Here is a 13,273-nt window from a genome sequence, read left to right as displayed (position 1 = left end):
CCATTCACGCACATCACGTCGGGGATCTGGCCATCTGGATCTAGCAGCATGTTTGGCCCCATGTAGCCAATGATGCGTCTTCCTCTAATGAGACAGCTTCTTGGCTAGCATATTACTGTTAACAAGCTTCTCCCGCTCTCTCTCTCTCTCTCTTCTCTCCCCGCTTCTCTCAAGCGTGATCTTGTGCTCTGAAGATCCTCTTCTTCTCAATGGCCCCTAACAAGCGTTCCGTTTGGACTGCTTTATCTCATGAATATCTCACTCTCTGCTCTCTCTCTCCTGTTTCTCTCCCATCCAAATCCTGAGAGAATGGCATAGACAGTTTAGAAGTTTGGCCTATATACAGCTAGTAGTCCAACTGCTCTTCTGGAGATCTGGAGAAAAATGTTTTTCCAGTCATCTCTGTGGTAGTATTTTGGGGACATTTTGTTTGTGTTTGTTCTCTGTTCTTTTTTTACATGGTCCTGCTGTTTTTGCAAATCGCTCTGCTCAAAGTGATGGATGGTGAGCATTCCGGGCTGCTGTTGCCTATTGTCGTTTCTCTGACGCACTCAAAGTACACCATGTACAAAAAGTTAATGTCAATGTTACCTAATTCCTTGGTTTTACCTTGTGATGATGACACCAAAATAAAGGGAATGTGTAACATAACCTCCAGGTATCTGTTTAACAAAATGAAATCTATATAAATATATGTATAATTTGTACTTTCTCACAGCACATGGTTTGAATCTTTCCTCAATCCTGATTTTTCTTTTTTAAAGGACACCTTGTGTTAGATATATTTATGGTTTTATATAAGTCTGAAGCGCAATATGGATTCGTCAGGAACAGATTGTAAATGTCAGCCCAAAAAATGATTTTACAGAACAGACTTTGAACTATCTATTATTTTCGGACATTCAAATAGTGTTCCTCCAATATCTGTTCCTCCAATATCTTACTGAGTATTCTGAAAAGTACTCTTTCTGGCTACCTTCAAGGTCCCGGCAGGTAGCCTAGCAATTGAGTGTTGGGCCAGTAACTGAAAGGTCACTGGTTCGAATCCCTGAACTGACTAGGTGAAACATTTCGATATGCCCTTGAGCAAGGCACTTAACCCTAATTGCTCCTTTAATTCGCTCTGGATAAGAGTGTCTGCTAAATGAATAAAATGGAAATGTCCCTCGAATACCCCCAAAAAATCCTAAGTGTCTCTGGGTCTGAATTTTCCTGACGACTCCTACTGAATTTAATTCCCCTGCTCTATCTATTGGTACATACATTGTCAGACTGCCACGCTAGAAGTCCTTTCTGACGATCCATTCGGTCAGACTGCCATCCTAGATGTCCTTTCTGCTGATGCCAAAGTGAGGGGCGTTGTACAAAACAAGTCATTAGCGATTGGATTGTCTCTAACCAATCAGAGTATCAAAGCCAATTACTATTTCCGAAACGCCGCTTTACCCACGTGTGTTCTGGCTCTGGTCAAACCCATCGGTTTCTGAGACCAATCAGAATGGCTTGAATGTGTTCGCGTTCGAGAAGCAGTCGGGAGGTGATCATATTCAGGTCGTGTTCCCCTGCTCAGACGTTTCTGACGCATGACAGATCTTACAACACCTGAATATGTATTTTACATATCAGCTAACAACATACAGTATGTTACAGCAATCTGGTGCCCGACTGCACAGTTGATGACGTGGCAGCAACCATTGGTTGTAGCAATGCAACGTCTGAGCAACGATTGATTGATGCAATGCAATGTCAGGGGAACGCGACACCCAGACTCATCGTGAAGAAGAAACGTTAGTGGGGGCGTGGCGTTTGGTAGGAGTGATGTGTCTGGTTAGCCAGGCAGGTCTGAATACTGTTCCATTTAATGTGTCTTCTAAAACTGTCTGGGAACCTTGCAATTAGATTACATTTACATTTACATCATTTAGCAGACGCTCTTATCCAGAGCGACTTACAAATTGGTGCATTCAGCAAAAAAGTTTAGGTCAGCCATTGTGTCATCCATTTTGTAAAGCAGATTTATTAAAGAGATTTCCAGAGACACACACCTCCATATTATTTCTTATTTGTGTTTATGACATTCCAATTTTAGCATTTAGATCCCACATGCAGGGAGAAATGGACATATCACTGAATGAATAGACTTTCAGAGACTGCAGTGTGACTCTCCAGGGTCGTTTATATTAGGGCATGGAACAGAAAATGTTTTATAACGTTTTGCAACAAAAAACATGTTCCATGGTTTCTTGAGATGTGCACAGGCTCTGGGCTCCACCCCAGTCACTCCCTAGCGGTTTTGACTAGATAGAATACAATTTATGTCTAAATTGACTTTTTGTAACAGGTTAGGAGAACTTAAGCAGCAGGTTAGGATAATTAGGTTAAGGTTAGGGAAAGGGTTAGGGTTAGCTAAAATGCAAACATTTAAAACTTTTGATGTCAATTTGACATAAACTGGCATACTTATAGTGTCATTGTCTCGATGGACTATTTACTTCCTGGATTATTACACAGACTACACTAGTAAATCACTCTGTCCTTTAAAGGGTGGAGACATTATTGCTAAACTAAAACGGAGACTTGATTTTGCATTTCCATTTGTGTTTCAGAGAGTGTGCCTTTTGAGTTGAGTTTGGAAGATTTTGATTTGATTCTGTATGCCATCTGATTCATTTGTGATGATATATAAATATTTTTTTTTACATGACATTCGTTCCCTCCCATGTTTTTCTAATGGGTTTAGTGCTGACTGACCATTATAAACAAATCAGCGTTTCTTGTTGACTAGTCCTGGTTGGGTCAGGAAGACTTTACAATGAGCTGTAGAGGTGAGGATTGATGAGTCTCGCTGCTACAGGACCACAGCACTCCACTAAGACAGTGGGTACAAGAAGAAACAAAGGAACCCATCTTAAACCGTGAACACCAACGGTTAGACGGGATGTCCGGGCAGGATGCTGGTAGTACGCTTCGTGTTTAGTTCGGTTTAACAGGGCCAGACACATCAGTCATGAGTCATGACCAAGCACACCGGCGCATTTGTTGCTGAAATATAGATGAATTAATTGTGTGCTCAGAGCTTTGTGTCTTTGAAACGGCAAGGCAAAGCAAAAACTGAGTTTGGGAGAGAGAGGGGCCTAAATGGATGGCGTAGGTCTCAATTAAGCAATAAGGCCAGAGGAGGTGTGGTATATGGCCAATATACCACGGCTAAGGGCTGTTCTTAGGCACGACGCAATGCGCCCTTATCCGTGGAATATAAGCCATATATCACAAACCCCAGAGGTGCCTTATTGCTATTATAAACTGGTTACCAACGGAATTAGAGCAGTAAAAATAAATGTTTTGTCATACCCCTGATATACCACGGCTGTCAGTCAATCAGCATTCAGGGCTCGAACCACCCAGTTTATAATGGATATTTTGGCACTGTCATGATATGATCCATAATTTAGACAAAGTGTTTGACTGCTTTAGAGATAGACCTATATACACTGTTTTATTAGTTTCATTTTTTTATTGAGAGACCTGTTGCTGGGTTGTGTCTAGCGCTTGAGAATCCAATGGGCCATCCCCAGTCATTCTCATTCCAACTACTGACCACAGTGCAGCCAATGTGTAGGCCTACAACAGTCCCAATGCTCTGTCTAACTGTTAATAATCCTTGCGTGAAAATACGATTTTAGAAACCACCGAAACTCTGCTTTCATATCACCCCAAAATAGTTTAAAAATACAAAAGATACACCTACTGTGCAGCGTTTTAACACAGATTCCCACTGAGGTGTTTAGTGTTGCACATTTACCTGAACAAGGCTACAGCACTTCCTGAGCTAATGGAAACTCGGGAGGGAACCCCCACCCACCCACCCCCCCCCATTGAAAAAAAAAAACTGCTGAAAGCTGTTAGACAAAAAACCTCTGTAGAAATCTGTGGTAAAACGGGGCACAGTAAGTGTATATTTTGTATTTGTAAAAGGATAATAATTAAGTTGTGTTCAAGCCCTATGGGCCCTGGTCATAGTAGTGTACGATAAAGGAATAGGGTGCCATTTGGGACAGAGCTCCAGTACCTGTATGTCCATATAGATGGGACTCCTGCTCACATTGGGAAGTGGTATTGTGCTCAGGGCAGCTAGAGTGGCTAGCTAAGTGATTAGAGGGTTTGGGGCGTAGTAGAGCAGACAATTACCTCAACTAACATTGACTCTGTGCCGGTACCCCCTGTATATAGCCTCCCTACTGTTATTTTACTATTGTTATTTTACTGCTGCTCTTTAATAATTTGTTACTTTTTTTTGGAGGGGGGGGGGGGGGTATTCTTTCTTAAAACTGTATTGTTGGTTAAGGGCTTGTAAGTAAGCATTTCACTGTAAGGTCTACACCTGTTGTAATCGGTGCATGTGACAAATACAATTTGATTTGATTTGACAGAGCAGCCACGTGGAGATCAGAGAAAGCGTTGAGTTAGCAGTCCCTTAGGTTGGTCAACACCCACACTTGCTCACTCTCCTGAGGCTTCTCCCTCGCCTCTATGCACGCCGTCCTGAATTAATGTTGTCGAAAATTGAATATTTCACAAAAGTTAGAGATGCAAAATAAATCACAGGTTGGTGGAGAGAGGAAAGCGTTTTCACGACCCCCATTGCGTATGGAGGGAGCACAATGAACTTCCTGATGATGATGATGATGATGAAGCTCTGGTTGATTTATGAATGTGTCTGGCGCTGCGAAGGGGTCTTGCTAAGGTGAGCTCATGCTGAGGCGGCTACAGGTCATTTATTCCTATCCCCAAGTTGTCCATTTACTTTCTCTCTCCTTTATCCAAGATTTATTCAAACAAAAGTGTTCATCTAACACTGTGTGGTGTCTTTTTGGGACAGCTGGGTCGTGAGATAGAGACCCACTGAGAGCAAGGCTTAGATGTAACAAATCCATATTTGTGCGATCTAGTAAGGCCAGTGATCTTCACAATGGTAGTCTGGCATGTTTCCTCTCTAATCCTAAAGCAAAAGTCTACATTTGAAAGGGCACTGCTAAAAAGAGAATTGGCATTCTTGCATTTGCTGTAATCAGGTGCTCTCCCTCTTCTCATCTGTCTCTCTCTCTCTCTCTTCCCCCCTCTCTCTCTCGCTCTCTCTCTCTCTCTCTCTCTCTCTCTCTCTCTCTCTCTCTCTCTCTCTCTCTCTCATCTGTCTCTCTCTCTCTCTCATCTGTCTCTCTCTCTCTCTCATCTGTCTTTCTCTCTTTCTCTCTCTCTTTCTCTCTCTCTCTCTCTCTCTCTCTCTCTCTCTCTCTCTCTCTTTCTCATCTGTCTCTCTCTCTCTCTCATCTGTCTTTCTCTCTCTCTCTCATCTGTCTTTCTCTCTCTCTCGCTCTCTCATCCTCTCATCTGTCTTTCTCTCTCTCTCACCTTCTCGCCCTCTCTCTCTCTTTCTCGCCCTCTCTCTCTTTCTCTCTCTCTCCCTCTCTCTCTCTTTCTCGCCCTCTCTCTCTTTCTCTCTCTCTCTCTCTCTCTCTCTCTCTCTCTCTCTCTCTCTCTCTCTCTCTCTCTCTCTCTCTGTCTCTGTGTTTTATTATGGTAGGTTAAAGGGTACTGTCACTTTCAGGCCAGTCAGTTGTTGTTGATGGGGTCAAAGGCCACTGATGATTCTCCAGTGTGTCTCAGAGTGCTGGTACCTGTGGTTGATCTTTGCATGTGTCATTCTGGGTACACAATAGTACATTGTTCACGTGGCTGAACTTTTCTCCTCTGTCCATAATGCCAGGGTTGGCCAATGAAACAATGTTTCCAAGGCAACAGCAAATAGCTCACCAACCATAGAAGAGTTCAGACAAGAGAAAATCGAGAAATCAAAAATAGTGCCTTTGGAAAAATACAGAAAATATAAAAGGGCTCGTTGGAAAAATTTAATTCAATTGAGTTGGCCTGCAAATAAATTAATGTGTTTTCTTTTGAAAAAGAGAAACGAGAGTGAAGTCATTTTCTTGTAGACAGAAGTATATTCTGGAACCTGCTCAGAATGGATAAATAGTCTGTCAACCTTTGAACTTGGGTTTTTTAAGGTTACATTCCTCTTCTGTATAATGCTGAGTACAACACCACGACATGTTGTGGGGTAAGAGTAAGACAACGCCTTCACATTCTTTGAATACTTTTATTAAAACATCACTGGCCTCCAACATACACATTTAGTAAAGAATGTACACGTAGTAATAACGATAATAATAATACTTTAATACTCACTTCATCAATTAAGTAGAAATAGTTTGCAGTTTTCAGGTTGGATTGTAAATGTATATTTTAACGTTTGTTAATGAGGCTGTCTGCACTCCGCATTCTCTGACTTCAAGGATTACTTGTGGAGGAAAATACAGTAAGGTTTCTTTCACACCCGCGTTTCAGCCACACACGCTACAGTACATCCAAATCACGCCTACACTGTCATACTTGCATTCACACTCACACACTCACACTAACACCCACATCCCTTACTTACATACACACTCACGACGCATGCGCACACCCACCAACTCACCCACCCACCCACCCACACACCCACCTACTTACCCACACACCCACCTACTTACCCACCCACACACCCACCACTCCTGCCATACTGTTTACTATTATTGTTATTATTATGGATCCTGCTACCAGTCACTTTATCCTAAACCCTGCCTACATGTACATATCTAGCTCAAATACTTCAGTATCCCTGCACATTGTACATTTAGTATTAGCACTGACCCTGTATATACAGTTGAAGTCAGAAGTTTACATAAATTTAGGTTGGAGTCATTAAAACTCGTTTTTCAACCACTCCACAAATTTCTTGTTTAGCTATAGTTACGGCAAGTCGGTTAGGAGATCTACTTTGTGCATGACATAAGTCATTTTTCCAACAATTGTTTACAGACAGATTATTTCACTTATAATTCACTGTATCACAATTCCAGTGGGTCAGAAGTTTACATACACTAAGTTGAAGGTGCCTTTAAACAGCTTGGAAAATTCCAGAAAATGACGTCATGGCTTTAGAAGCTTCTGATAGGCTAATTGACATAATTTGAGTCAATTGGAGGTGTACCTGTGGATGTATTTCAAGGCCTACCTTCAAACTCAGTGCCTATTTGCTTGACATCATAGGAAAATCAAAAGAAATCAGCCAAGAACTCAGAAAAAAAATAGTAGACCTCCACAAGTCTGGTTCATCCTTGGGAGCAATTTCCAAACGCCTGAAGGTACCACGTTCATACAAACAATAGTACGCAAGTATAAACACCATGGGACCACGCAGCCGTCATACCGCTCAGGAAGGAGACGCGTTCTGTCTCCTATAGATGAACGTACTTTGGTGCGAAAAGTGCAAATCAATCCCAGAACAACAGCAAAGGACCTTGTAAATATGCTGGAGGAAACAGGTACAAAAGTATCTATATCCACAGTAAAACGAGTCCTATATCGACATAACCTGAATGGCCGCTCAGCAAGGAACTGCTCCAAAACCGCCATAAAAAAGCCAGACTACGGTTTGCAACTGCACATGGGGACAAAGATCGTACATTTTGGAGAAATGTCCTCTGGTCTGATGAAACAAAAATATAACTGTTTGGCCATAATGACCATCGTTATGTTTGAAGGAAAAAGGGGGTTGCTTGCAAGCCGAAGAACACCATCCCAACCGTGAAGCACGGGGGTGGCAGCATCATGCTGTGGGGGTACTTTGCTGCAGGAGGGACTGGTGCACTTCACAACATAGATGGCATCATGAGGAAGGAAAATGTTGTGGATATATTGAAGCAACATCTCAAGACATCAGTCAGGAAGTTAAAGCTTGGTCGAAAATGGGTCTTCCAAATTGACATTGACCCCAAGCATATATACACAGTTGTGGCAAATTGGCTTAAGGACAACAAGTCAAGGTATTGGAGTGGCCATCCTCAATCCTATAGAAAATGTGTGGGCAGAACTGAAAAAGCGTGTGCGAGCAAGGAGGCCTACAAACCTGACTCAGTTACACCAGCTCTGTCAGGAGGAATGGGCCAAAATTCACCCAACTTATTGTGGGAAGCTTGTGGAAGGCTACCCAAAACGTTTGACCCAAGTTAAACAATTTAAAGGCAATGCTACCAAATACTAATTGAGTGTATGTAAACTTCTGACCCACTGGGAATGTGATAAAATAAATAAAAGCTGAAATAAATCATTATCTCTACTATTATTCTGACATTTCACATTCTTAAAATAAAGTGGTGATCCTAACTGACCTAAGACAGGGAAGTTTTACTAGGATTAAATGTCAGGAATTGTGAAAAACAGAGTTTAAATGTATTTGACTAAGGTGTATGTAAACTTCCGACTTCAACTGTAGCTTCCTCTCTTATTTATATTTATAATTTATTTTAAATTTTTTATTAGTTATACTATTTTGATATTGATTACAGCACTGCTGGGTAAAGCTTGCAAGTGAAGCGTTTCACTGTACTTGTGCATTTGACAATAAAACTTGAACTTGAAATTCAGTTTCACATGAGCACCCCTCTGCCCCTCAAACGTGTACGCACACGCACACAGACACGCACACACACATGCAGAATAACACACATGGTTGGCTGCCTCATGCAGAGTGTATAGTGCTGAGCGCTGATGCTTTTAGCAGACATTTGGTCGTAACGCGTCACACTGACCAAGGCAGCAGACCATTTGGTCGTAACGCGTCACACTGACCGAAAGCACCAGACCATTTGGTCGTAACGCATCACACTGACCAAGGCAGAAGAACCGTTTGGTCGTAACGCATCACACTGACCGAGGCAGCAGAACCATTTGGTCGTAACGCGTCACACTGACCGAGGCAGCAGAACCATTTGGTCGTAACGCGTCACACTGACCGAGGCAGCAGAACCATTTGGTCGTAACGCATCACACTGACCGAGGCAGCAGAACCATTTGGTCGTAACGCATCACACTGACCGAGGCAGCAGAACCGTTTGGTCGTAACGCATCACACTGACCGAGGCAGCAGAACCATTTGGTCGTAACGTGTCACACTGACCGAGGCAGCAGAACCATTTGGTCGTAACGCGTCAAAATTGACCGAGGCAGCAGAACCATTTGGTCGTAACGTGTCACACTGACCGAGGCAGCAGAACCATTTGGTCGTAACGCATCACACTGACCGAGGCAGCAGAACCATTTGGTCGTAACGCGTCACATTGACCGAGGCAGCAGATCCATTTGGTCGTAACACGTCACACTGACCGAGGCAACAGAACCATTTGGTCGTAACACGTCACGCTCACCGAGGCAACAGAACCATTTGGTCGTAACGCGTCACACTGACCGAGGCAGCAGAACCATTTGGTCGTAACGTGTCACACTGACCGATGCAGCAGAACCAAGCAGAGGCTGAATTCCTCTTCTACTGCCACCCTTCCCCACAGCTCCAACACACCCTTCTTATTGACCCTTTCTCCTTCCCTTCTTCTCCTCTCCATCCTCTCTTTCTCCACTTCAACTGAGTGCTTCTGTAGGGCAAGTGGTATGCCTCCTTTTTAAGGACTACAAATAAAAAAAGCCACTCAATGGATGGTCGAAAAGGGGCCTTTCGAAAATCACAGATATTCAGGGAAGTACATATTGTCAAATTTACTGTTACAGAACATACATTACTCAATTGCAGAATAAAACTGTTCATTTAAAAACAATTCAATAAAAACCACATCAGTTCCCTCCTGTCAGAATCAAGAAGGTGAATCTTTATCCTTCTCCAACAGGCAGACAGAGGCTGAAAATATCCCTCTAGTTGTTACATCCTCTGTTGTTCAAGTGGGCTTGACAGAAATAAGAAAACCATCCTGTCATGGAACCCACATATTTCTTAACACCAAACTCTCAGAGACTGGATAGATAGAGAGAGAGAGAGAGAGGGAGAGAGAGAGGGAGAGAGAGAGTGGGATGGATGGATGGATGGATAGAGAGAGAGAGAGAGAACCAGTCACACCAGAAGTTCTGTTTTAGTTAGTCACTGAAGGCAGCGGTGGAGAGGCTCCGCTGGTGTCTAGACAGTCCAGTGCTGGCGGTCATGTGTCGATGTCACACGCTGGCGAGGGTTCGTGGGGCTGGTTGGTGGAGTTGGCCAGGGGCTGCGAGTGCGACGTGTGGGGCATATGTCTGTGGCCCACAGAGTTCTGCTGCAGCTCCAACGCCATGGCGTTCTGCGGGTGAGGGAACTCCTTCACCTGACGCCGGTACTCCAGGAAGGTGGACGCCTTCGTGGCGATCGCCACCACGTTCTTGCCGACGAAGATAGTGGAGACTCTACTGTCCTGGAACAGCACCATGTTGACCCCGCGGATCAAGATGGTGACCACGTTGATGGTGATCAGGCTGAGGACAGGGTAAAGCATCATTTTCTGGGGTGATACGTGCTCCCCTTGCGTGGAGATCTCGCTGAGGGAGACGCAGGGCAGGGTGAGGAGGAGGACGTAGCAGTAGAAGAACATCAGTCCCTCGGCCCAGATGGGCAGGCCGGTCCGCTGAGGCTCCCACAGGTTGGCCTGAATGTCCAGAAGATCCAGAAGATCTAGAGCCACCCAGAAGAGCCTCCCCCGCATGTCCTCCTTCTTCCTGAAGGTCCTCACGTACTCCATGCTGTCCAGAGCCACCAGAACCAAGTACAGCCCCGGGACGCACACAGACAGCAGCAGAGTCAAGGCTTTCCGGGCCACCGTCTCCAGGGACTTCCTATCGGCCTTGCAGTTCTGGAAGACGAAGTAGAGCTTGATCTCCAGCACAAAGATGTAGAGGAACCAGAGGATCATGGCGTAGCCGCGGCGGGCCGTGCGCACCTCGGCGCCCACCCACACGGCCACGTAGCGCAGCACGATGAGGAAGCAGATGTCCCCGACCAGCACAATGATGCACACGCCGATCTTCCTGGGCCCCTGGTTCTGCTCCACCAGGTAGGCGTCCATGAAGGCCATGCTGGTCATGATGACGATGGTGGTCAGGCACACGTGGCGTTTGTCCGGGGGCGGCAACACCATGGTGAGGACCGGACCGCCCGCTGGCTCTCACCTCCAGTCCACGGCTTCCGAGTTTAGAAAAATAACAGGTTCAGAAAAAGGGACACGGCCGTGTCGAAAATGTAAATGTCAAAGGGTGATAACGGGCATCCCTGGGGGACACCAGTGAGTCATTGTCAGTCCATTGAGAGTCAGTCCAGGGAGAGTCAGTCCAGTGAGAGTCAGTCCAGTGAGAGTCAGTCCAGTGAGAGTCAGTCCAGGGAGAGTGAGTCCAGGGAGAGTCCGTCCAGGAAGAGTCCGTCCAAGGAGAGTCAGTCTAGGCAGAGTCAGTCCAGGGAGAGTCAGTCCAGCGAGAGTCAGTCCAAGGAGAGTCCGTCCAGGGAGAGTCTGTCCAGTGAGTCAGCCCAAGGAAAGTCAGTCTAGGGAGAGTCAGTCCCGGAAGAGTCAGTCCAGGAAGAGTCAGTCCAGGGAGAGTCAGTCTAGGGAGAGTCAGTCCAGGGAGAGTCCATCCAGGGAGAGTCCGTCTAGGGAGAGTCAGTCCAGTGAGTAAAAACAATGAAGTCAGGGGGGGTCAGTCTTTGCAGGGCTGCTGTCAGGTGATTTTTATCAAGCCATGCGAACTCAGGAACATCATCTCATCACTCAGCGCAGTTCCATTGATCCACCTCTGCTAGTAAAGCAGGCGCCTCTTAGGCTGACGGTCCATGACTCATACTGGGATGCTAATCCACACACTGAGGGGGAGTGGAGGATACACATAGGGGTGTGTGAGGGCATGTATAGGACACAGTGGTGCAATGGGAGGTTGTATGGGGCAGAGAAAAGCAGTGTGGCTCAGTCCCTCAGTGAGTGTGGCTCAGTCCCTCAGTATGTGTGGAGGCTGAGAGAGATTATTTTGCTCAGTGTGTGGTGGAATCACTCTGTGGTGCAGCACTGAGCACTGGGGTGCAGCATGTGTGTATTTGTGAATGTGAACGCGAGAGAGGAGTCTGCAGTGGCCAGATCCCTAGTAGCCATAAATCACAGAGACACAGGAGAGGGATCAGCGGCCCGTAGGGCCCTGCGTCCAACGTCGGCTTCCCCAGGGGGAGGTTCTCACACTGGGCCAGAGACGCAGCATCCTCTCCCCCCTCTGCCACGTACTGGCATCACCACTGCCTGGGGGAGAAAACAAGGGGAGAGAGAAGGCAGGGAGAGAGAGAGAGAAGGCAGGGAGAGAGAGAGAGGGGGAGAAGGCAGGGAGAGAGAGGGAGAAGGGAGAGAGAGAGAAGAGAGAGAGAGAGAGCAGGGAGAGAGAGGAAGAGAACTGTCAGCATAACTGGACTATATAACTCTGCGCTCATTGCCAAAGGCAACAGGCCGTCCTCATGCCAGGAGCCAGGCAATGTGTCAGTGTGGTAAAGCTGTAGTCTTGTCTGTTACACTTTAGGGAAGGAGGAATATATTGCACCACTCAGGACCATTTTAGACCATCTGTCATCACTATCTCACTGTGTAACAGGGAGTAGCGGAAGACTTGGTCCATGTTAACCTAGAATGCCAGGTATCATATTGCGGTAAAAGATGATGGCTCGTACTGGAATAACTTCAGCTGTTTGGACATTTGCCCCATTTACTCCTACATTCACTCCTAGATCAATCACAGGATCTGGATTAACCCCAAAAGTGATCAGAAGTGGGTACAAAATATAGATAATAGAATAGACTTCTCAATACACACATTCTCACAAGTGAAATAGATAAGATATGTCTAATATGTCTCCATAGATGGGAGAAAACATCTATTCTCAATAAATACGGAAGTCTCAATGTCAGTCAATAAAGATGGAACATTCACCCACCCTGCAGAGAACGTTAGTTCATTTACAGTAGACACACTATCAATTAGGTATCAGGTTTCCTCTCTGACTCTGTTGAATGATGTTTCAAGGTGCGAATACTGCTTAGTATTCATATTGATGTGCACGTTGAGCGCTTTGACAGGTGAGTTCACGGGTGCACTCATCAAGCGTCTGCTCCAACATTTCCTGCACTTTGTAAAAGCTAATGGATGCTGGGTGCTAAACAGTACCAGCATGCGCCAGCCACACGTCTCTCGCTCGTGTCATCTATAAATAACACACCAACGTCTAAATATTACCACAGTGAAGGAACAGAACGGGGGGGAAGTGAAAGGAGTTAATTGAGCAGAAATGCCTCCTTCAATTGTAATTGGAGCGTCAGTCATCACAATGTCAAGTTGTCAC

At 45.3% G+C, this 13,273-nt stretch overlaps 1 protein-coding gene across 1 annotated transcript; it reads right to left on the bottom strand.

The window, feature by feature from the left end:
* Window positions 1-10,082: 10,082 nt before the first annotated feature.
* Window positions 10,083-11,048, bottom strand: LOC311106515 (transmembrane protein 121-like; the record flags this gene model as incomplete). The annotated part of the gene is made up of 1 exon (XM_084148867.1): window positions 10,083-11,048. The coding sequence occupies one exon, from the start codon at window positions 11,046-11,048 to the stop codon at window positions 10,083-10,085; it is 966 nt and encodes a 321-aa protein (XP_084004993.1).
* Between the last annotated feature and the right edge of the window lie 2,225 nt (window positions 11,049-13,273).

Source organism: Coregonus lavaretus, assembly GCF_964263955.1.
Source record: "Coregonus lavaretus genome assembly, chromosome: 31".
Lineage (NCBI taxonomy): Eukaryota > Metazoa > Chordata > Actinopteri > Salmoniformes > Salmonidae > Coregonus > Coregonus lavaretus.
The sequence above is the reverse complement of the archived record's forward strand: the minus strand, read 5'-3'. Positions and strand labels throughout refer to the sequence as shown.